Here is a 26,655-nt window from a genome sequence, read left to right on the forward strand (position 1 = left end):
CAGAAATACGCATCAATAGTGCAATAGTTCCCAGAGCAAACTAGGTACTATCTTTCTAGGTAAAAACATCTTTAAAAAAACATCATTACATTACACCTTGTAAAAAGGTCACTAGCAGAAAACTGGATTAAACAGAACCTCGAAAGAGGGAAAGTTAGGTAAGGGAAAAGATGATGACTTATTGACAAACTGTGTACGTATTTTATAATCTAATGGTTTGATGACCTATGATCAGATATTTTGGATTATTCGTAAACAATGCCACATAGAACAACTCAATCAACCCAAAAAAATGTTGAACCTGATCCCCAGTAACAACAAATGGGTACATTAGGGTGTCCTATAGAAATGCAATTTTCGATTGTATGATTGCAACTATTTTTATTTTTTTCCCCTTTAGTGATGAATGTATTTTTCTGTAACATTATAAATGAATCTATAAATATTTATCCATATAACAAACCCTTTGAATATTTGCACATAGTGCATGAAAATTTTAGAATAATGGATGCTAATCCAAAAGGCCGTTTTACACGGGGAACGTACTTGCACAATCTGACGTGTGTAAGAAGGTACAGTCAAAATTGTGTCTTGTAAAGCGGTGAATTGCTAGAACACATGCGAGAATGCGTGGACATGAGATGGCAAAATAGCTCCTGTTCTAACTTCGTTCATGCATTCACGCAATTCCACACCATTTAGAAATTAATGCAATTCTAACCTGCATAATTCCGTGCCCCATATGAAATGGCCTAAATAAGCATTATATTATTATAAAATTTGAAAAAATCCTTCTCGCTACCACATATGCCAAAATTGTATTTTCAGGAAACACCCTAGAGTATATAATATTCACTAAAAAAGATTAACATCAACTGAGCATCATCACTAATTTTATTTGTATTCCAGGGAGTATGGATGGGATTCATCACAGGATCTGGATGTCTGTCACGAGTCATGGGGCCAGTGTTTGTTGCCTACATTTACACATCCTTTGGAACATACTGGACATTTGGAATCACCACAGTCATGATGGCGGTATCGATGCTGTGGCTTCACATCGTCAGGAACAGGCTCCGAGTGCCACAGCCACCAGTGCCACCTCGGACAATTGTTATTGAGCCACGGCAGGGCAGCAGCAGCGCGGTGAACAAGGGGGATGCGGGGTTGGAAGTGGAGATGCAACCTCTTCGGACGAAGGTCGCAAGAGGGGAAAACTCATCCAGGGGAGAAAATGGGAGTGTACACCTTTTGCATCAAGACAATCGGACAGAGCCCCTGCTTCCGGCAGGGACAAAGGCTCAGATTGTGAAAAACAAATCATAGCACAGGAGTGGATGCTGTCCGTCGACTCATAAACTTATAGTCATCATGTACAAAGTCCCTAACTGATGTTAATTATTAAGTCTGACGCAAGCTACTGGTGAGCCCAAAGAGTGAGACAGTCATAAGTGTTTCCTATGTAAGGTTCAGACTGAGACACATGGGATCGATGTAAATTTAGGTAATCTGGAGTGGAAAGACCTGAAGCGCTAGGAAGCTATGGTACTTCAAAGTAGCAGCAGGGACATCTCTATAGTTGGGGTCAAGTTGAAGGATTCTGTGAAACAAATGACCCGAGGTGATAATTTTTGTCGATTTCCACAAATATTGACTAGATAAATGTTCCAGCCATATTTTACAAGAATATTTCGAGTTTTGTGATTTATGTTTAGAATGTTGACAACAAGTGCATTAACGGAAAAGAGGAATGAAAACACTAAAATGCCAATGGAATAAAAACACAAGAATGTCATTGGAACTAAAACCAAATGGAAGAGCATGATGCATTGTGATTAAAATTTCAAATGTTTCACATGCTTTTACTATGCAATAATTACCACCGAATATGATCGATTAAATGATAGTGCCGATAAGATTTTGGATAAGAATCCCAGCTCAACTCAAACAATATCATTCCATGATGACAAAATATTAAGAGAATGTGACACAGTGGACAATTTTGCCCCTTTGAAACTGAAGGTATTTGAAGAAGTACTTGGGGGAAGTATTACAAGAATGAGCCATTTGTTATTCAATAAGTCAATTTTTTGCATTCCGAAAAGAAACTCAGATTAAGTTTCACTGAAGGCACTTAAATAAAATGTACAGATTAAAACAGATTCACTTTTTAATCGAATAACATATGTAAATTCCCTGCATTGATAAAAAGATTAATGGCATTCTAAAAATCAAGATAAATGTGCTGATGTTACTTATTTTAAAAAATATTTGTTATTAATAAAAAAGAACTTAACATGTTATATAATATATTTATACCTCTTTTTGGGTTGTTAACCCAGCCAATCACTTACAAATCTCTATGGAGAACGGAAGAAAAATGCTCAATATAGGATGAATACTTGTGTATGAAGTTACATTGATGCAACAGAAATACACAGTCCATTTTCACCGAGTTCATTCACTTTCATTTTCTCATTTAGTACTCAACAATTCAATGGCTTAAAAAACATTGTTTATCACCACCCACTTTTATACACTTATTAGTCCAGCAGTAAATCTTCATCGTCCGCCTGCAATGTAAGAAAACACTTTTGAGACAAAGTCATTTAAAATGCTGGCAGAACACCCAATAAACAGATGGATTCCAGAGTTAACATGCTTAAGAAGACAGAGTTGAAGAGAATAGAGACTGATCAGAAGACAGCAGCAAACAAATACACACAGTGTACATCAATTACATAAGCTAAATTTGTCTCTTAGGAGGTAAAAATGAAATTTCGACTAGAAGGTAATGGAGGAGGATTGAAAGATTACATGTGGGAGGAATACTCTAAACAATTCTTCTGACTAGATGGCCAACAAGCATTCATTAACAGCGATTATTCACAATGCATAGATATATGTACTATGCATTAATAATTGGCAATCAACTGTGAAATGATAGACCAAGGAGGTTAATTTATACATTTCCAATTTTCATAATTTAAAAACAACTGTTAAAATAATAAGCTCCTTCAAAGCAACCATAGCAAAAAAGAAAAAAACACTAGAGCTAAAAAAAAAAAAATTCCCCTTCTCCACCATGAAAGAAGCTTAAATAGAGATGACTAAGTAGGTAGGCAACGCCATGGTAAACAAAGAATAGAATTTCCATTAATTTCATCATCACGAGACACAGGGGATACCCAGCTTGTGCATTGCAACATTATTTCTACAGAGGTGCTTCCCCTTTCCTCTTCCACACATTATTGCTTTTGCTATCATTAGGCATCGAACCTTCACATATAAGACACAGGTAATTTTTTGAGCAATTTTCTTGGAAAAAAAGGAGTGTCTAATATTCCGTCAAATACGATAATTATAGCATAACATTATTAGTGCCAGACTCTGAAGCATAACACCCTTTTAGCGCCCGACTCTATCACCTGGTATAAACAAAGTATGGCATGGCTTTTTTGAGTACATTGAAAGACTTTTCTTGGAATTTCATAATAATTCCAAAATGAATTTCTTGAAACTGATTTTTTTACTTACACTTCTAATACTTTCATCATCGATAAAAATGCTCACCAATATTATAATCTCCTCCAAACAACTTGGAAATAATTAATTTAAAAAAAAACAGCCATGAGGGTGGCACAAAGCATTCTTTGCACACATTCCTCAGGCCAGCAGATGAGCTCGCTGGTACAAGGGTTAAATAAAAAAGCAGTTGAGTAACCATTACAAAGCAATGCAGTTATCAAGTACAGTGAATGTGGTCATTCAGAAAATCCTTATCTTTCCTAATTTACGAATAAATAAAGATACCATGGGCCTCCTTATTCATAAAGCTAAATTTTAGAGTTTTTTTTAGATTTGTAATACATATTTAATTTTATGAACAGTGAAATGTTCACTTTTTACATTATTTTCTTCTGATGAAATTGCTATCTTTTAGCTATTTTTATTTAGTTTTTATACAGCCATAATAGTGAAATTTCCAGGCATAAAACATCCTAAAATTTTCTGTGGGAGGGCCCCACCATGAGCCCCAGCCAAGGGCCCCTAATCATCCCAGACCTCCCCTGCAACTCAGTATAACCATATTTTATATACCATCTTACATGGCTGTGCCCAGACGAAGGTTTCTGAGGTGCTATATCCACCTCACTTCAGAGCATCAGTATAAATTCACAATTTTTATATAGCCTTATGAAGACTTGTAATGACAAATAAAATAATTTCATCCCTCAAATGTAGCATGTTCCCCAAGCAATAAATACGCATCAAGCCAGATGAACACTTAATGGTTACATAATGTATCATCGTCATAAGTCATCAGATTGTTTTGATGAAGCTATCCATTCTACCCTCCTGTTTGCTAGCCTTTGACAAATTTCTTCTCTTTTACATCCTTAAAAATCTGTCCTATAAACTCATTCAAGGTCATTCCTTGCCCTTCTCCCAATCCGCACATAATGCAGAGCCCAGATATCATGATATGAAATAAATCTTAACCTCACTGATCTATCTGCAATGAGCCAATACTCCTATATAGTGTACATGCCATAGTTAATTTCAGGCATACATTAAAGTTAAAGGGTATTATCAATACTGACATGAGTACTACATTATACGACTAATTGGTGATATGAAACTACAAATTATAAAGCCTGCTTACTACATCAACATCTTCAATCCGTAAACTGTCCAACTCAAGCTCCAGTTCTAGCTGCTCATCTTCTGAAGGGGCTGTAGGATTACTGGGAGTCACAGGCACAGGAGCTATTGGAGGAGGTAATTGCATTACCTCAGATCTTGCTGCTGAAGATGAAATGGCGCTTTCAACAGCGGCTGAGGTGGGAACTGAAAAAGTATTAGTCAATTAGTAAGGGTTAAGTGAGAAAATGGGATGTGATGCAGATGAGAAATTTAGAAGAATACAAGAAACAATTTCTCATGAAAGGAAATCTATAAAAAATAAGGGGTTGAGAAGGCAAGGGGTACAAGTGATTTTCATTTCTAAACAGAGTACGGTACAGAAATTAGGTCAAAAAATAAAGATCAACTACACTCTTAGTAGATCAATTGATTTTACACTCTATTTCAACAAAGAAGAGAGACTCATTCGTATCCCTTGGCCACCAAGTTTTTGTATATCTATTCTATCAATTTCTGTACCTAACTCTGTTAAGTACAGAAAAAAAATCACTTGTACCCCTTGGTTCCTCACACCCTCAATTACAGAGTAAGGTACAGAAATTACGTACACTTTGGTGCCACTTATATACTGTCCTCCACACAAACAGGTAAGAGGATTCCATTTATGTTTAATTTTGGGCATTGAAATGATTATCTATCTATCTATAATTATAAATCACCAATTATTCTTTCATGCCAATAGAAATGAGATAATATCACACTGAAGTGCAAAACCATTTCATGGCACCTTTCCACATAGTACGCAAATATAAGTAAAGTGAGAAATTAAAAAGAATATTTTTTATAAAACGACTTTCAGAAGAGCGAAATTCAATTAATTCTTCAAAGAGTAAAAAGACACACAGCCATTGAATCAACTTTGGTTATGCTTTCAGAACTTATGAGGAAATGCGAATTATTTTCTGACCAGGAATACTCGGAGATTCCAACAAGGGCTCAGCTTCAACAAAATTATCTTCCTCATCCTCCTCAGTGGCACCGGTTAAGTTTTCAGGAATGTAATGAAAAGTCCCACTTGCTTCTGCAGCTTTCATTTCTTCCACTGGAGTTCTTTCATAATTAGGCTATGGAAAAACAAAAAGCAATTAGTAATTTCAACCCCAAAATATGTTTAATATGTACTATATTAAAGTTGAGGACCTCAAATCCGGAAAGCTTCGGACCAAAGGGATTCTGAATTTCTGGTTTTTCTGGATTTCTGGTCTTCAGCTTCTATATTTCGTTAATTGATTGACTTATAAAAGCGTTAGGGATCTTGTGCTTGATATTTGAGATCCCTACATTTCCCTACCAAGGTTGTTAGCTTATGTTCATTGCGTGTGCTAACTTCCTAATCGTCCCTGAACAAGGCTCGGAAAGAGATGCTAAGAGGTGGCAAGTTGAAACACTATGCAGAGGAATTTTCAAACGTTCCGGATTTATGGTTTTCCGGGTTTCTGGATACCGGATTTGAGGTCCTCAACTGTATTTGATTTTTGATCGATAAATTTTTCATTATTTTTATGCTACTACAAAGTGGTGATATGAGTTTTTCATAGAATAAAATAAAATTACTTTGTCCTATTCCACACTTTATTTTAAATAGCACGACCCGGGTTTCAGCATCTCATGCTATCATCAGGTGATAGCATGAGATATCATCACTTGATGATAGCATGAGATATCATCACTTGATGATAGCATGAGATATCATCACTTGATGATAGCATGAGATATCATCACTTGATGATAGCATGAGATATCATCACTTGATGATAGCTTGAGATGCTGAAACCCGTGTCGTGCCATTTAAAATAAAGTGTGGAATAGAACAAAGTACATAATTTTATTTTATTCTATGATGAAGCAGTTCCACAAAGTAACGCCTGAGACCGAGTCTAATAGCATGAGTTTTTGTTTGAAGTGGAGAAATTTTAGATGGAACAACTTCATCTCATAATTTCCTCACAATATAAACAAAACAACAACATAATGATTTATGAAATGCTGTTTGCATGTATTAAGATTTTAGTGTACTTTGTGGAGTGCATAAATCATGCAACTTGTGTTTGTGAAAGTTAAATCAACGGATTAAATTAAGAGTGCATTCATTTAATATAATAAGGTACCAAGAATGAGTACAACTATTGAAAAATAAATTATATTAGAGCATCACCAGCACCAACACTCGTCAAAACATCATGAACACAAAATATGTTCAGAATATATTTGTGGTACATGACTGAGAGACCAACATCTTACCGTGAACCAAAAGATGAAGTAAAATATTGGCATTTTATCCCATTTTATCTGGAGGTCATAAATAATCAGGACAAACAATAAAAAGATGGAGTGATTATCCAGCAAGGCTACTACTTACTGTAACTTCAACATATTTAGAAGCGGGGATTTGTTGCTTCCTCTCAGCTCGAAGATACTGCTCTGTTCTCAGCGCATCTTCCATTTCTGGGAAGAGATTCTCATACTCTTTGGGGTCAGCCAAGGACTGACCGGCCTTGTGACTGACCTTACCTAGGGATTCTCGCCAGAGTCCGACAACCCTGGACACTTGACTAGGTAGGTAGGTCCTGAGTAAAAATTAAAAGTAATACGTAAATGTGTAATTCATTAACCTCCTAAAATATTCTTCCAATAAAATCAATAAAATTAATTCAAACCTTGCAAAGAAAGCAGCTTCTGGTATCCTATCAGTAGAAATTAGAATTTCCAAACACTTATCCACGTCTCCAAGGAGCAAATGTGAAAGGAAAGCAATGTTATTCTTCCCAGATTCATCAGCTGACTCAGCCAGGTCCTTCACTGCAGATGCATCACCTTACAAAAGAGAATACCTATTAATCCAAGAGGCTGATTAATGTTTCAGGCTAACATACCTAACTTATCAAGATTAACATTGAAAAATAAAATATATCCTTGAATTAAATAGATTGTTTAAGAGTGGAAGTGCACTTGGGTACATCGATCTTTTATAGACTTTCATTATTTTTGCCCTTAAAATATTTTCCTAAATTTTATGTGCAGGAAGAAGAAAACAGCCTGAAATATCAGAGTTATATCAGGAACCGGATAATCAAGTACTGACTCTATGTATTTTAAAAAAGGCTTACCAGAAGCAGTAGCAAGCAGCAGAAGTCCTGCATGATCTTGGGCATGTTTTAGACATTCTCGAGCTAAATCCAGCTTCCCACGCCCTGTGGCTAGATCAGCCAACTGACGCCACTTGTGTGTTGAAGAAGCCTCTCTGGCCAACTGTAGAGCAGAATTTAGTTCACCAAGTTGCAGGGCAAGTTCAAATTTATGCTCTGGATCAGTTGACACAGCAAGTGCTTGCTGCTTGAAACCCTGATGGATTAAAAAATAAAGATTGGTCAATTACTGTAATTTTCACCAGAAGTACATCACTAGCTGTAAATTATGTTAATTATGTATTAAAATCATCATAACTTTCATAAAAATATGATCCACCAGTAAGTTAATTTCCTTGAAAATTAACCAAGTAGGAATACTTGAGATGTTGGAAGAAGAGTTTTTTCATATTTATCAATCAGGAAAACAAAGTTTATTTCCAAAGGTCAAACAAAATAGGAAAAATATGATAGTAATTAAAAAAAAAAAGAAAATCATAATCTTATTCCATGTGCCCCTCCCTCATTAACGTGATGGTGAGATTTTAAAATATCTATCATGAATAATATTTATCAAATAAATTTACTGAACCACAGATCCAATTATCTTGACTGAAATTCTTAGCCTTTACATTATATGAAATCTACTTCAACAATGAACATTCATTCTAACGTACAAAAGGTATTCATTTCCCTGACTAAAAAGGGAGAAGTGATACACATGTCTAAGACACGAAGATCTGAGTCCAAAAAAATTCACTAGCTATAAACACCAGTGATCAATAAATTTACTGCTGACTGATAGCTTATGGCATGAAAAGTAACAGCAACACAATCTTACACTATTGATTTCATAATTTGTATCAAGGTGAACTGAGACATTAATTTAAGTATTAGAGAGGAAAAAATCAAGACAGCTATTCCACATGGTAAAGGATTTACATATTTAAGCAATTGGCTTCACTGCAGAGCAGTATCACCATGTAGAAATGCAGTGATAAATTTTCCATCTCTGATATCAAGGAATTCCACCAAGTGAGTTCTGAAATTAAACTCAAAATTTTCGATAATATGAACAAAAAAAACAGGCAACATGAGAAATAAACATCCATAAAAATTATGAACAATGAAAATAAGCTTGCATCAAACACAGGAACTAACCTGTTCCATTTTGTATATATAAATGAGTTATGAACCTTAACAAAATCCTAAATAACCTTATTATTTCAATTGCATTTAGGTAACAGCAAATCATATTTATTGCATTTTACATACTGCACTACTACCTTTAAAGCAATGTAAAACACTCCAGGGTTCCCACTCTACTTGAATAATGAAATTCACGGCTTTTTCCAGGTTTTCACGGTTATTTTTCAGATTTTTCACGGTTTTTTTCAGGTTTTCACGGTCCGTTAATAAGCCAACAATAAGAAAATCACTGGCCGTATATGAACAGAAAATTAACGTACGCGACAAACGCCGTGAACGTTAACGCCGCAATGAAAAGTGATATCTGTTATGACGTGATCTATCGTTTGCAAAATTCAGGGCCGACAAAAGGACCAGCCCAACCGCGCTCTTGCCTGGACGCCGAATACCCTTCGGACCTTCTTCCGTCCGGACACCCGAGGTCCTTTTTTAATTCCTCGCCGAGAGATAGTTTTTTGCGCACGTTGTTATTACTGCACAGTGGCCGAATTTCCCCCACCCCAATCTTTCTGATTTAACGGAAAATATTTTATTTAAATTGTTTATAGAATATAATAAATTGATTCTTTCTTATTTAACGGAAAATATTTTATGAAAATTGTTTATAGAACATAATAAATCGAAAAACAATTTCATACACCGTATTAGCTCAATTCTAAGACGAACACGATTCTAAGACTACCCTCCTTTTTTGGAGCTCCACTAGGGGAATTTTTTTTTCCTAATAACGAAACGATAATAAAATGAATGCGGAAAAACGATCAATTCTTTATTTTTTTGCTAGGTTGCCTATGTCCCAGGAAACGCAGGATTTTGGCGAGTAATTAAGATATTCATCAAAGGTTTCAAACAATATTTTAGATAATAACAGGAATAGTAGTACTTTATCAAGACACAAAGGTCATATTGTGGATTCGACCAATATCTCTTTCAAAATTCTGAAGGAAAACGCCACCTCACTAAAAAAAAGTTTGCTCTCCACTCAGCATTTACACTGCTATTATGGATTTCAGTCTGATATAAAAATTCATATCCATCAAACACCATTTCCAGTACATGTATTCACGAAAGCAATGTGCATGATGTGCCTAAAACAACCGCATTCGCCGGCGCAGTGACTGGTTGTGAGATAGATGACGAAGGCCAAAAATAGTCTATTACTTGAATTGTTCCTGTCTAATGAATATATTTTAAATATAATTCAGGTAGTGTTGTGTTACTTTCCCACGGCACTGAGCTTCTCCCAATGGTAGTTCCATCCCTTGGGAAGATTACAACTATGTGCTTGTCGTTATTAGGCATAAATGACACATTGTATTTATTTCGTCTCATTTTCGTCAAACGATGGATGCGGGAAAATTATGCGTCGGAACCGCAATTATCAAACGATCAATGCGAGAAACGATACTTCGGGGAACGATATATGCGGGAAAAAATTACATTGTCTATAAGGAACTTTATTTGGGACCAGAAACGGCGAACGATCAATGCGGGAACGATAGATCGAGGTTCCACCGTATAACTTTTCTTTTGAAAGCGGCAGTGTAATGACTTCTTTCCTCTGCTATCGTAATACTCTGAAACCAAAACTGAATCGATTTCTCTAATCAGAGGCAATTCATGTTCCCTTCATACTTTTGCTCTGGAAAAAATGGAACGACTTTTGTAGCAGTTTATATCGCGACGGCATTGAGGCTTTAACGTTACAATCCTCGGCGGGCACGGGGGCACATTCCCCCCAGACACTTAACAAATATGCATTATTCTGAATACGGTCATATTATCATTGCGCTCGTTTTGTATCATGAGGTATCCTTGTGCCCCCCCCCCCCCCCCAGGAACAAAATCCTGGATACGGCTTTGCTTGTGCTCCCCCACTCCCCAGAAAGAAATCCTGGATCCGCCTCTGGTTAAAATTTAGGTAAATTGTAATCAATCACACAAACATTTTGTAAGTTGATCAAGCTCTAACTTGAATGGAGCCGAACCCAGGGTAAAGCAGGCGATCTCGCGGACACGGCAGAAGTGCACCCGGCGATTGATTGGCACGCACGCTTTACCTGCTGCCTAAAATGGCAATAGTTTTTCACTTAAACACAAAATTAAATAAGCTAAATTACAGTTTAGGTATTTTTGACGTTGATTTTTCGTTGTATAGCTATATATATTAGGTTACAAACTCTAGTATTCATAATTTTTCCTGACGAAAATTATGCAACCCGATTGACGTCGAGAATTTTGCATTCGATTGTAAGACGAACCCTCTTTTCTGCAGGAGTTAGGAGGAAAAAATACCTTGTCTTAGATAGGTGCAATTAGGTAAATTATAATTCACTTGGTTTGAAATATATAAAGACATAAAAAATACCTGCTGAAACATGTTATTTTCACTTTCACTTTACTTTATTACTCGTCAAATATTTCCACACAAACTTTCCGGTTGCGACGTAAAACTGGCAAGTCCCAGGTCGACGCATGCGAAAATCGTGTAATGCTCTGTTGCCATAAGCGGAAATCTTCTCTCGTTTTCAGGCCGCAACGCGCGAGAATTAGTTACGTCGCGCCGAAAGCTCGCTGTCGCCCGGTTCAAACTCAGGGAGCGTTATGTCCACTAGTGATGGGTCGATCATGAACGATTCGATCAAAAAGATTGAATCACTAGGTGAATCAAATGACTCATGATTCATTTCGTTAAACAAGTCGATCATCAATCATCAATCACTCCGAATTCCGGTATCATATCAATCATCCCGGTTTCCGGTTTATTTCAAAATTTGGAACGATCGGTGCTTGATCTCTTTTCGACAGGGCAGAAATAGTTGTGAGAAAATTAAATACTATGTTATAAAGAACTGAATACTTGTGTAATCTTTTTCTTATATGTTTTCCAACAGTTATAAGTATTAATAAAACCAATACACGTAAAAGGAAAATATTAAGATGACTCTTAAATTGTAGGAGAACGTTAAGAAGTAGAAGTTAAAGCTGTTAACATTTTACTGTGCCGTTAATAAAATTATCCTGCAGATCAGATTCATGGGTGTGGTGTACTTAGTGTTATATTTTGAGATATATAGTTAGAAATTCTTCTATTAGTGTTAAGAAACTGTGGCAGTTTTGCCTTCCCAAATATTTTCATGACACTACTTCCTTCATTTTTGCAATGTAATTTACTGATCTAGTAAATCACAATCAAAATAGTATATGAAATGATAATATGGATAGCAATCAGCGTTACCAATGATCTTCGCAGATGAGGCAGTATTTATTCGATTATTCAAAGTGATTTATTACATCCATTGATTGAGTCTTGTCGATCTTGATTCCTTTTGAGTCTTTTCGATCATGATTCCTTTGAGTCTTTTCAATCATGACTCTTTTGAGTCTTTTCGATCTTGATTCATTTGAGTCTTTTCGATCATAATGATTGAATCAATTGATTGAATCATTTATGTGACTCGAGTCAAAATGATTGAATCACCAAAATGATCGACTTTGCCCATCACTAATGTCCACAGCGAATAGCAGGTTGTCAAGGTTAGCGGTCTTCCAATCAGAGGATTGAGGGTGTTGAATATACGTTCAAATTTTTCGACACAAATGCCATCTAGATTTAGTTTCGAAAGCGGTCGCTGCAGCCAGTGGGAAGCCTAATTGGATGGAAGGGGGACTTAGGAGTGACCGAGGGAGGGGAGACCAAGCCAGTCGAGGAAAGTAAACAAGCTGATGAGAAGTGGTGTCATATTTCAGGAGGGGGGGAGAGAAAAGGCCTGCCCTGGGGAAAGATGTTTTTTTTTCTTCAGGCAACATTCGTTCCCACGCTTTTCTGACCCATGCGACGATGCTCGCCACAATGAATAGACGTGCGCTGGCAACGAACGAAGTTGAAAATTTCTGGGAAGGTATTATTATCAAGATTGAGAGATTTTTAAGGTTTAAGGACGAAATTCACGGCTTTTTCCATGTTTTTTCACGGTAGACGAAATTCACGGCTAATTCACGGTTTTAAGGTTTTCACGGTTGAGTGGGAACCCTACACTCATATAACAACTTACTTGTTTCTCCAAGAAGTGCGCAACCCTCGTACGTTGTTCCCGGGGAACTGTAGGTAATACACGATCTGCAGTTTCAAAATCTCCACGCATTACTGCAGTCTGGTATTCAAGCACCGAAAGTAATAACAGATAGGAAACAACATTTAATTCCTTGTCACACAAGTAAAGTCGATTTTCCCTAGGTATGTAGCCAAGCAGGTACATAGTCCTGAAAAAATATTGAAAATAGGGATTATTACATGAAACAATTATGTAATACTTCCACAGAATTAATGGTTCATTCACAGAAAAATTACAAAACATTTAAAGTAAAAGAAAAAAAATAGCAATAACTAAAATTAAGGACTCTCAAGAATGCCAAAAATTATAATATTGAACCAGATTGAATAGACATTAAATACATATAAATAAATTAACTGATGAATCAAATGACTAGGGTAGAAATTCTTTGGTGAATTCTAAACTATTAAATTTCCATCATCACTGATTCAATGCATGTTAGTAGCAAGCTGTGCAATGATTGGGACTTTAATGTTGCAATTGTGAATTTATTATTACATATTATCTAATACTTTTATTGCATATAGGAAATGCAAGAGATAAATACAATACCCTGTTGAAATGATGTATTTCAATGATGGTAAAAAGGTTCTCAAGGAATGTAACCATGCACAAAAAGTAATTTTTATATACCTGTCAAGGTGTGATATTGTGACAATTTCTCCGCCCACATAATAATTAATCCTGTTCACACTATTGGTGTATATAAAACAATCTCCAACCCAGAGGCCTGTTTTCACGGTTTCTGGGACTTCACCAAGTACCTGCACAAAAAGCACACACAGTCATGAGGTTCAAAAGAAAGTATAACACCATTAGGAGTCATACAACAGATTCGGATAAAAACAGAAAATTATTACACAGCATTAGGAAATGAAGTACATATAGGATTTAGGAAAGATAAATATAGATCTCATTGATGAGAGGGTTTCAAAGAGGACAGTGATAATAATTAAGTGATACTCAATATACACAAAAATATTAGAATCTAAAAGTCAACTGGGCAAAGTTTTAAATTTTATATGCTTCGCTTTTAAATCAAATGTATCCAGGGAAATAAAACCTTAAGCATATCCTATTATAAATGAAGCAGGGCTTGAAGAAAAAAATTATATTTTTTATGATCACAAACTCTTATACTCTATGCAATTCTCTTACCTTCGAGGCCAACTAAAACCACCTAATTAAGGTAAAAGTTCATTCCTTAACTATTTCAACCCTACTTGCTTAGATTTAAAATCTAAACTTGGGAAAAAATATATATGCATAGAATTCATATGGTAATTGCCGTGAGAAAAAATTCCCCTGGACTGGGAATTGAACCACAGATCTTTGGCTTTCCGGGCCACCGTGCAGACCACTACAATATCCACGTTCCTGAATTCAAATGAGAATTGAACATGGCTTTTCATGTATATTTTATTGCCGTTCACACGGCAGGCTTTGAAATATTACATACATATATAAAGAGTTTATTTAGTACCTCAAATGCATCCTCAACTCCATCCTCGGTGACTCCTTCACGAGTTTCTAGAGCACGAGCCACAGTTGCAGCATTATAGCGTAGAATGAAATATGATTCATCAGTGGCAAGACAAACTAAGGAACCACTATCTGACCAGAAAACATGTCTTGGTTGGATTTCAATGCGCCTTGCCATTTCCAACCCCTCCCATTCATGGAATGCCAAACCTGATGCGGAGCGTACACCAAGCAGAAACCCTCCAAAAATTCCTAGAAATAGAAATATAAATTTTATTCACCTGCTTGGTCTTACATAAATAAATAGTTCAAGGAAAGATATTGATTAGAGTAAATAGGCTCTTCAGCACATTAAACTATTTAAGATACACCTTCAGCATTGGAATTTGAAGAAAAATATAATCTTATATTTGTAGAAATTCAGTCATTCAATACAGCATCAATAATAATTTTTTAATTAATTTTTAATTACTAAATTATGACAGAAAATCAGAGCTATCATATATTAAAAATTTATTACAACACAAACTACAACCTACACCAACAAAAATGCAACCCACAAATCATCTATGAACAAAAATGTGATCCTTTTTCAAGTTACTGCAGATTTATTACTTTGGAAGTGCCCTAAATGACTCTCAAAATTCTCACTTTATCAAGCTCAAAAATGTAGCGGATCTGCACCTACTGTATGAGAAGCCATTGGGTTGAACTTTCAAAAGAGTTCATGCCATTATTTCTGAGGATACCTCCATTTGATAGCCTCTAATGCTGAAAGTACACACAAGACTGGGAAATAAGCATTCCTTTACATTGGTGTGCCTTGAGGCAAAAAAATTCTTCATCAAACAAGCTGACACCCTTACACCTCACGCACCCTCAGCACCTGAATTATGAATTTTGCTGGATATAGAATGAATAAAAGCCTAATCACACACTGTTAGCCCCCTGACAGATTCGATATCTGCGATAAGCACAAAGATGTGAATTACAAGGAATCGTAGGCCTCACTGCCTTCTGATATATATACTGCACAACTAGTGACTCACACTTTAATGTGAAAACAAGACTACAAGTAACAATAAAGAGTAACTCCTAGGATAAAGAGGATAAAGTAGAACTCCAATGTGGAATTTTATAGAAACACATGGTGATATCATAGAAAGATTTTGCTATAGAGAGGTTGTTCTTTTAACTGTAGCCCAAGCACGGATTTCATTACAGGGATGTTTTGGAGATATAGATAGCTTTGCTCCGGGAGGTTTTCCTCCACGCATTAAATATTTGAAGGGCCCAGGGACAAGGACTATAACTTCATTATAAGGAGAATTTTGTAAACTTTTGCCTCGTGGAAGTTAATTATTGAGGGGTTTTGCTGTACATGTACCACAAGGAATTGAGTAAAAACAGTTCTAAAGCAACAGAGATGAATAAAAACAAGTAAAAGAAATTTATAAAGAAATTTTTTTACCTTCAGCTCCAAACTCAGGCTTGAATGATTTTCGCTCCTTGAAGTTCTTGAACAGCCGAACTGTAGAGGTTCCTTCTCTAATAGCATATTCTGACGAATCATGGGCCCAAACAAATTCTTGTGCAGGGCCAAATGCTTTGTTTCTAAGTACCATTGCAGTGTAAATGATGTACTCGCCATCACCACACACGACCACGAACCTGGAAATACAGAAAAATGAAGTTCAGCCCAATGCACAATACTTTGGCAAATTTTGGTTGAATTAGCCAAAATTCACTTGCTTCTTTTTATAGGGATCAAAAAAACAGTAATCTCATATAAAAATGAATTACATACAAATAACAGACCCTAAAAAAATTAGAGATCATTTATCCTGGTTCGAGTCCCAAGAGAGGTTCCTTCACAGACTTAAGGAGTTATTGCCCTTGAAACTGGTTGTCTTAGGTGAGATGAGGAGGAACAGTTCAATTGTAAGTGAAACAGATCTTTCAAACTTGAAATCAGAACTTTAAAGTTTTAAGTGGAACTAGCTAAATCCCTTTATTTTCAGAGTTATTGCTCTCATGAAAATGATTATCATCTTGAACGCAGCCTAAAAAGAAGGGAGAAGCAAGATGCCTACATATTTATATGAATCATCCTATCCAGTCCAGCAATTTTAGAATTAAATAGCACATCAGGGAATTAAATGTTTGAAGAGGCAATGTAGCCTCTTGCTTGGCTACTCTCATGATGGTAAATAGCAAAGGTAAGCACTGACAAGAAACTCACCTTCCATTTGGATTATGTGCAATAGTCTGAGGATATATCTCACAGCTACCCATGTCTCGCACAGCAAGAGGTAATCGTTCCCCATCTCTCATCATGTCTTCTCCTGAATCTCCTCCTGCACCAACAGCCTTAAGATTGGCTTGCTGAAGTTCAGAATGACGAGCCCATACAATTTTCCCTCCGGCATCCATTGATACTGCAGGCTCTTCTCTGCCGACACGCAACTAAAAAAAATCATTACAAAATAAATTAAGGTACGATGATTTGCCAAACAATAGAAATGATCAATGTTCTGCAACCACAAAAAATACAGATATGCATCTAGTTGAAGCAAAGTGAGAAAATAAATGGTCCGTGAAGGATATGGTTAGTCAGGAGAAAGGGATTGAACCATTACAGGACATACTATGTACAGATAAATAGAAACATGCTGCCAAAATATCAAAGAAGATTAATGAATAGAAGGTTATAGTTCAAGTGATAGAATGTAAATCATAGAGAAAATAGAGAACAACTAGCAAATAGTGGTGGGTTAAACAGATCATTTTGAAGAACCATTCATTTTCATCCTGAAAAGAACAGTTCTTAAAACCTATTCTTGACAAAAAGTTAGGGGATATTATAGGTATAACATATTTTCCATACTATTTTCTCTCCAGTTTAGCCCTGATTTATCGAAGGATCTAGATTGCTGCTATTCCAATGTTTTACTATGATGCTCGGTAAATTTACCTTTCTCATAAAATTTAGTCTGTGATTGCACTAAAATTCAAAATAACACTTTGTAAGGATACCTACTGGTCTGAATAAGCCAGACGAGTGCAGTACAGGCATAAACAGCGAACAGGGAGTTTTAGAGTACTGTTCATTTTTGAACCTGTTCATTTCAGTGAACAGTTTTTTTGACAGTTCAGTTCTTTTTAACCCAGCTCTAATTATTATTACAGTAAAACCTCTTTACATCGTAATGGAGGGGACCAAAATTTGGGCAATTTGATGTATGGAGGTTCACTATAGAGAGGTTTTAGTGGAAGGCACCATTTTTTCATATCCTTGGGAAATGAAAGGTGCTACTGTCTTTTTAATCATTAAATAACTATATTTAAACATGTATGCATGCATAAGTGAACATATATTTACAGTTATACATTAGGAAAAGGATTACACAAAGGTAAAGTAACTAGTTAAAGAGGCCTTTATAGAAAATAAATTAGTTATTGATTTTGCTTAAAATTTTTTTCAGACTCTTTTGAAATAATGTTTTCAATTACATGAGCACTTTTTAATGTCATTTTCACTATAAATAAATCACTAGCTGTTTTCGTTAATGCCTTTTCGACCTAATAAATTATTCAATTTACTAATAGTGTTCGGAGGAAAGTACAATAGCTTTATATTTCTCAACATAATTTCTTCATCCTCGTATTTCACTGCCCGAGTGTTTCAATTGTGCAGCCTAGATAGACAGTTTCTTATGTTTTTCCTTGGTTGTTTAAAATAGATATCAGGGTGAATGATGGCTTTCCAAAGGTCACTGCTACATCTTCCTTCTGCCAGCCCTCGTTGATGGCTAGAGAAATAGCTAATTATGTGGTAATGTCAAGTAGTCGCCTTCTTTTATTTCTCGAATCCATCATCAGCCTATGATTAATTAAGTAATTTTTATATTTTATGGGCAATAATTGAAAATACTCCTGATAATATCTTTTAGAGAACTGATTTATCATTCTTATAACATGTGACTTGTTAAAAATTATAAAAATATAAATAAACATGTGACTACTGCAAAAAATAGACAAGAAATTGAGCACAATTTTGAAAATTTCATTGAATTCTCTCTCTCCAAAATATAATGCAAGTAGTGTTCCGAAGAAAAAATCTGTCAGGGGCACACAAAAATGCTAGGTCTACGAAAGGACGTGATTTCCCGGCGAGAATGCTGGGCGAACTACTTTAGAATGTGGCGGCGACGGTAAGAAATTTCATTGCCCTACCGCATATCAGCTAATTAGCTGTCTCCTTCACCTAACATTGTCGCGCATGGATTGATGTTCATCAGTATTGCTAGAAATTGACATCCCGGACTCCCGATGGAAGAGTCAGATTTAGCGGCATAAATATGCAGGCAAGACATTTGTCGCTAAGCGCAATAAATTATAAACTACGATCGTTCACGAAAGCATCGAAAAAATTACCAAGGCGGTAGTAAGAAAGTGCTACACTGGGAAATGTGGGAATGAAATAATTGCAAAATTGTACATATTTGATTTATTTCAAGTCGCAGTATATTCATGAAATATTTTCATTTTAGAAGCAGAAGTAGCAATGCGGTCGAGTAATTCTGTCTCCATGGATGGGAGTGAAGTTGGTTGAAATATTTTCGCCAGCAAGTGATTAAAAGCTGCGCTGGTCGCCTCTTTTATTAACTGAACATTGTATGTAGGCACTTACAAGAAAATAAAGCCATAAGTAAATGAAAGCGATTGCTATCGCAAGATTTTGACCATGATTTGAGAGAAAACAATGTCTTCTGTCATCATCATCATTAACTACCACTTAATATGATTAGGAGAGTTGGATGCCTTTTTCTTGTTTACTGTTAGGTATGCTCTCATATGGAACAAAATGGTCCAAACTAATGGTTAACGTGAAAATTATTAAAGGTGTACAGTGAGTCCTCGTTCTCCGTCACCCCATTTAACGTCATTTTGCGATAACGTCACGAAAATTTTGAGACCGTCATTCGTTTATCGCACCTTTGCTTCGCGATAACGTCAGGTCTGGTCAGGTCTTTTAAATTTCGCGCGAGAAAAAATGCGAAGCGGTGGGCGTTGCAGGTTGTTCGTTTTGTGGGCGGTAATACAGTCAGTCTAAACGAAGTGTAAAACGGTGTGTTTATGGTCAATTTCGATTACGTTAATAGCAAATTTTCTGCAAAATGAATTCTTAGGTAGGTGCGCAAATGTTAAGTGCGTAAATGTCAAGTAAAGTTTCAGCAAATTTTACTTGACATAACGGTTTTCTGGAACCTGAAAAGTGATTTCTAGGAATTTTTTCGTGTAGAACTCGGAGTATTTGTCGTCACTTTTTCGCCGTGTTCTCAATTAATCTCGGTTCCTGTAACTGCGACGATGTTTCAGCGATGATGATGCCCAGGTGACCACCATAGCAAAGCCGAAAAAACAAACGCGGGAAGATACAAAAATGGAGAAGGATGTACGTCGCTGCTGGTATTGCCGCCAATGAAGACAGGGACTCGTGTTTATGCCATAGTTTGGCATTCCCATCGTAAGAAATGGCTCAAATATGATACGCTAAAATTTTTTGCGTAGGAATTGTGAGGTCTAGGAGCCGATATTCACTTTTTACATTGTTTCTCATGGGATATTGTGCTTCGATTAACGTCATTTCGTTTATCGTCACATTTTTCAGGAACGGTAAGTGACGTTAAACGAGGACTCACTGTTAAAGAAAAAAATAAGCGTGAATCATGTATCGCTGATAATGTCATTCCATGTTCGTTATCGCGGCTGCATTGATGGTCTCTAGTTGTCTCGGTACGAAATGCGGAGGTAGTTAGGCTGTCTCGGGGGTGTCTCGTTGCTATGATATATAGAGGTTTTACGATATAAAGAGGTTCACTATAGAGAGGTTTGCCTATAAATTTACATGTAAAACTGACGGGACCAGAGGGTTGGTATGATGTATAGAGGTTTTCGATGTAGAGAGGTTCACTACATAGAGGTTTTACTGTATTATAGTATTCTACCGATTAAGGTAGGTTTCCATGGAGTATTTGAGAAGTGATCTGGGAGCCTCCCTTTCCTTCCAGCACTGCCTTCTTTAATTCACTGTAAGGCCTACTCTCTTTCAATCTATCTAAAAATCCTATCTTTTCCTTCCCCTCCCTCGTTTCCCTAACATTCTACCCTCCAACACCATTTTCAACATCCCCTCCCTGCTAAGCACTAACTCCATCCATACCTTCTGTCTCCAGCGTATCTCATCTTAAAGCTGCCTCTCCTCGCCAACCATATCCAGCACTTCATCGTTCCTTTTCCTCTCCGTCCATTTCACCCTCTCCATTCTTCTCCATTCCCACATCTCGAATGCCTCCAATTTTCTCTCATCTTCTTTCCTCAGTGTCCACGTTTCCGCACCGTAGAGAGCTACACTCCAAATCAAACTCTTCACTAACCTTTTCTTTAAACTCTTACACAACGATCCTCTCAGAAGCTCCTTCCTGTTCATGAACGCCTCCTTCGCTAATGCTTTTCTCTTCCTGATGTCCTTACTACTGTATCCGTTTTCCTCTAACGTACTGCCTAAATAGTTGAATTGCTCAACCTGCTCAAGTTTTTCACCACCCACCTTTATCTGGAGTCTCACATTCCTCGCTCGTGATGCTTTACAAAACCGCATAACCTTAGTTTTCTTGTGATTAATCCTCATCCCATACTCCTCGCAACGTTCGTATAATGCATCCACCGGAGCCTGAAGCCCCCTCGCTGACTGGCTGATCCACGCCTGGTCATCCGCGAATCTCACTGATTTGAACATCATTCCTCCCACTTTTATCCCAGCTTCTAACTCATCCCACGCTTCCCTTACCATCTCTTCAGCGTACACCTTAAAGAGCAGCGGCGATAGAGGACAGCCTTGCCTCACACCTCGGCCAATGCTTGCCCACCCAGATTCTCCGTCCGCTATCCTCACTTGCGCAGTCTGGGCCATATACAGATTACGAATCAGTCGTCTATCCCTCCAATCTACACCTATTCTCTTGAGAATATCTATTACCTTTACCCAGTTCACCCTATCAAATGCTTTTTCAAAATCCACGAAACAACTGAAATTCTATAGTAGTTTAATAGGTTAAACATAACATCAACTGTAACAGGCAACTATAATTTTAGAAAAATCTGAAAGAAAATACATTAATTTGGAAAAAAAACTGTAATATAAAAACTGGATGGCAAGCACTGCCTGACATTTCAATTCAACTCAGTCATTTCCATAAAATTTTTATATCACTGACCAAGATTGCAACTGTATACACTTATGACTGAAGGACAGCAAAAGATAACTGTGAAACAGACGAAAATGACTGTGCAACAGTAGCAGCCTCGGTTGGATATTATGGATTCAATGGCACCCAAATGAGCCAAGAAAATGAAATAATGTACAAATTTTTCAATAAATGAGATTGACATCATATTAAAAAAAGAAAAAAGACCCCAAATGAGAGCTTAACAATTAAAGGGATCCATTTTGCTTTGTCCCTAGTCAGCAAGTTGTTTAAAATGGCCGATGTTTATTAAAACTTAAAAACTCCTTAAAATGGCAATTAACCTAAAAAAGAAACCTTGGACTCACCATAACACTGCCTTCATCATAGCCAAGTGCTATGCAATTAGATCCTTTCAGGCAAGCAATGGTCCACACTCTTTCAAGGCCATAAGTTAGAGATACTTCTAACCTATGAGTACCAGAGTGCCAAAGTCTGACTGTGGTGTCTTCTGAGCCAGTAACCACAATTGGCAATTCAGGATGGAAACACACTGAAATCAAAGCACAAAAATTTTGTACTGATAGATTTACTTAATTAAATCCAATAATTAAAGATGCATAAACCAAATTAAATTGTAGAATAAATACAAAATTAAATTAAAGGAAAACTAATTTTAAAAATATGCAAACAACTATCTAAACCTCACCAAAAATTAAAATATGGGGTCATTTGATACCGACAAGCGCATAATATTTACTCAAAACATAAAGATTTCACTGGAATTAGGAGTCAACTTGAGTGACTTTGATTTCAGAGTTCAAGTGAAAAAGATATCCCATGATATGATCCCAAAAAGTTAAACAGAAGCAGCCCTCTTATAATAAATCCATATAGAACACACCAAAATGGTCTGCCCAGTCCTCCAAGTGTTAAGGCAGACTGCTACAGTAACAACTACCCTAAGGACAGCAGGACAGTCTTCAGCCAAGACTACCTAACACTTTTTCTACGAAGAGAAGTGCTGAAGCACAATAAGTGGCCGGCTGTGAAGATTAATAGGGTGGTTTCCTATTATTTATTAATTGCATTAATCGAAAGATGGCAGCGGGAACCAGAACGACATCACACGGAGATTTCCCAGCATTCATACTAAGCCGTCGCGTTTTCGCGTGCTTGAAATTTTTCACTTTTCGTTTAATCGCGAAAAATAGATATCGTCATTTAAAAATCTAAAAGTGTGAAATTCGAACTCCAGGAGTAATAATCTTTCGATTAAGGCAATAAAAAAATAATAGGAAACCACCCTATTCCCCTTCCCTACCCTTTGTACCTCCAATGCCTCAGGAACAAACATCTTACAGTGGAAGCAACTATTATGATATACATACAATGCTTCAAGGAACACTAGCTGCTTCATAAGGAGTAGCCTCTTTTCAACATTAATAACTAAAATCTTGTATCATCCTATTTGAGAGCTGTAGCAAAAAATAGTGGGATAATATTAATGTGCAGAAAACCTTACTTTGCAAGAAAGTAGATGCATTACAATTCTCTAGAGAAACACGTTGTGAAATAAGTGCTAAAATTTATTAAAAAAAAAAAAAGCTCTGACTTACCAGCAGTCACATTAGCTGAGTGCCCCTCTAAAGTTTGGACGCATGTTTTGTTCTGGTAGTCCCAAATTTTAGCCATGCGGTCATCAGCTCCAGATATTAGATATGGTTTATCCCCACCATGATAATAATCAACACAGTTAACACCTTTTTCGTGGCCTTCCAATGTGAAATTTGGAGTGGCAGATCCCAGTTGCCAAACCTAAAAAAAGTAATAATAATTTTGACACACTTGATACGATGGGGTGAGAAGCCAAGGGTACAAGTGGTTTTTTTTCTAAACGAAGTTGGGTATAGAAATTGATAGAAGAATTTTACAAGAACTTGGTAGCCAAGGGATACGAGTAATTTTCTATTATGCACTGACATCGAGTGGAAATCAAATGCACTACTGTATATCAGGTTGATCTTGTTATTTTTCTTTACCTAATTACTGTACCTAACTCTGTTTAGGGAAAAAATCGCATGTACCCATTGACTTCTCACTTCTTTAATTATTAAGTACAATGGGGAAAAGTTACCAATAAACAATGGATCAATTACACAGCTTTGTATAACATTATCTAGGTCTGTTTGAGCAAGGATTTTTTAAGTAGAGTGATATCCAAGGGAGACTTTTATTTTTCTCTGGGGCACTGGTCACTTTCATTCCTACCCATGCCAAAATTATTGCATTAATTACTGGTACTGTAAGAATGAACACATTTGCAGTCTGTATTTGGAATTCTACATTAAAAACATAAAAAAATGAAATATACTGAAATTAATCAATCAACATAAAGAATACAAGGTGTAAAATTGTACAAGAAATCAAGAAAATAGATTTTAAACTCTTATCGTTAGTATCACCAAATTTCAGTAGCACTAACAGGATTAATACATGAATATACAATTATTTAAACAGTCACAGCTGTAGACCAGACCCAGAGTGAAGTCCTAAGGGCAAGACCCAACTAAAGAAAGTTCCTCACACATGCAGTAGGGACAGCTAAACTTGCCTAGCAGATCTAGAACCAAATCCATTGATGTGGTTCACAAAGAATTTGATATTTAAAAACTATAGCAAAATGATGTGCATATACATGAATTGCAAATGACCCAAATAAGCACTTTTATGGTCCTTCCAGCAAACTAAAACAACATAATTGAGGATTAACAGTAAATGACAAATAAATTTAAGATTTCCTTACCTTAACTGTACGGTCAAGTGATGCACTGGCAAAGGTGTTATTATCCTTGGGATTGATGACAATTTGCATGACATAATGGGTGTGTCCCTCAAAAACCTTCTGACAAGACCACTGTTTTTCCCAGTCCCACAATTTGATGAGCATATCATCTGAAAATTCAGGATTTGATAATTTCTTAGGACTACTTATCCAATTCTTAACTGCATACACATCGATTAACTGAACTTGGAATACATACTGTTAGTACATAGAGCTAAATATGAAATTAATATACTGTTTTTTTACCAAGTACTTTCAAGAGAAGACAATATTATAATATAATAAAAATGCCATGAAAATAGATATGAGAGCTCTCAAATAAAAGTAGGTAGGTATAGCATAAAGATGAAAAAATAAACAAATAATTATTACATAAGAGAGAGTGTGTTCATAAATTCTGATTATGAGAATGCACAAAAATATGAGAACATACCACTGCTAGTGAGAATGTAAGGTTGAGCAGGATGCACAGCAATACAACGAATGTAGTCCGAGTGTGCTTCAAAAGCATGGGTGCGCTCAAGGGTGTTGTAATTAAACACCCGAACTTGCATATCATCAGAGGCAGTCACCACCCAATTTTTCCTTGCAACAAATTTGGCTGTCCGCACTGGGAGATCACATACCTAGAAGATAAATGAATTCGTGTTAAGACAAATCAAGGGATTCAAGGAACAGCCAAAAAAGAACAAAAAAAAATAATACAAACACCGGGCAGTGTGGTTATCGATAAAAATTCGAGTTTATGCCTAAAAATCCGAGATGCGTAAGTAGCGAAATATCAATAATAAGGACAAGGACCTCAATTATTGACCTAATTTCAGGCTTTGTATATGATTATTAATACGTCACGTAAGAAAATGTAATACAAATATGGATCACATTGGTGGAATTATTGACCTTCCCCAGTGATTGGATGGACTACTAAAAGGGTGGGTCAGTTTTCCAAAAATTTCATTTCAAACCTAAAGGAGCAGACTTATCACTCCATAAAGAATATGATCATGTGGCTGAAAATGATGTGATTGGAAGAGAAAAACTTAATTTAACTAAACTACCAAAGAGCTGTTAATCATATAGTTAGCCACAGAATCTTAACTACCACATTCGGCATGATAGCATCAAAATAGGCATGCATAAAAAATATTTCGTTATTAAGTCAATACTTTTTACCACTTGATCTGTGAAACGTCTCCCGGTTTGGTTATTCTGTATTTCAAAGGAATGTTTAGTCGTAATAGTTCACAAGAATTATCAGCGTGACACTTCCAATGACTAGAGCTTGAAATATGCTAGAAATTAGTTACATGAAAGCAGTGAGCAATGGAACCTGAATACCTCGAATGATTTAACAAGGAGTTGTGTTTCATGATTCCAAACATGAACGTTGCCGTTGTACAGAGCGGCCAGCATCCATGGCTCTGAGGGGTGGAGGTCAACACATTTCACTCTGTCGGTTCTTGCAGTGAGTTTTCGCTTTATTTCCAGTCGGAGAGGCTAAAAGAAAACATCACGGCAATTAAGTGGTTCAATGTTAGTTCAATGGGGTTACAATGCAATACCGGCAAAAATAAACATACAGCTACAATGCAACTAATATTTAAGGCACTTACCATTGCTGGCTTTCTCTTTCAAAACAGTATAACATCCAATGATAAAAGCTGATATTACATCAGCTTGCAGAAACACAATACGGGAAAAGAGACCATCTATTTCACATGTAAACTTTTCGGACGTGGCTCCCAATAGAGCGCATGCGCAACTACTTGTCAAGAGGGTGAAATATATTGAAGAAAATACGAAGTATTTGCTTTAACCCGCACAAAAATTCACTGATGTCAGCTAAAGCTCATTTTTTCCAAACAAATTTGATGTTTTCGATGCACAGTAGCGTATTAATCAACTCAAATTATTAAACATTC

General features: G+C 36.4%; 2 protein-coding genes across 2 annotated transcripts in view; one reads left to right on the forward strand and one right to left on the reverse strand.

The window, feature by feature from the left end:
• LOC124163985 (major facilitator superfamily domain-containing protein 8) overlaps window positions 1-2,455 on the forward strand; it is a 49,373-nt gene extending 46,918 nt beyond the window's left edge. Inside the window, exon 10 of the mRNA XM_046541130.1 lies at window positions 910-2,455. Coding sequence (XP_046397086.1) covers window positions 910-1,326 — 417 coding nt within the window. The 3' untranslated portion in view covers window positions 1,327-2,455. The remainder of the gene's footprint in view (window positions 1-909) is intronic.
• On the reverse strand, window positions 2,293-26,614 carry LOC124163984 (coatomer subunit beta'). The gene is made up of 17 exons (XM_046541129.1): window positions 26,347-26,614; window positions 26,072-26,230; window positions 25,167-25,359; window positions 24,695-24,843; window positions 23,508-23,706; window positions 22,257-22,441; window positions 16,881-17,104; window positions 16,110-16,309; window positions 14,640-14,890; window positions 13,790-13,920; window positions 13,097-13,304; window positions 7,815-8,049; window positions 7,365-7,521; window positions 7,067-7,274; window positions 5,615-5,771; window positions 4,667-4,851; window positions 2,293-2,573 (listed from the first exon to the last, which is right to left on the reverse strand). Exons 1-17 carry the CDS (start codon window positions 26,347-26,349, stop codon window positions 2,544-2,546), a joined length of 2,874 nt encoding a protein of 957 aa, XP_046397085.1. The 5' UTR covers window positions 26,350-26,614; the 3' UTR covers window positions 2,293-2,543.
• Window positions 26,615-26,655: the final 41 nt, after the last annotated feature.

The sequence above is a fragment of the Ischnura elegans genome, chromosome 8 (assembly GCF_921293095.1).
Source record: "Ischnura elegans chromosome 8, ioIscEleg1.1, whole genome shotgun sequence".
Classification (NCBI taxonomy): Eukaryota; Metazoa; Arthropoda; class Insecta; order Odonata; family Coenagrionidae; genus Ischnura; species Ischnura elegans.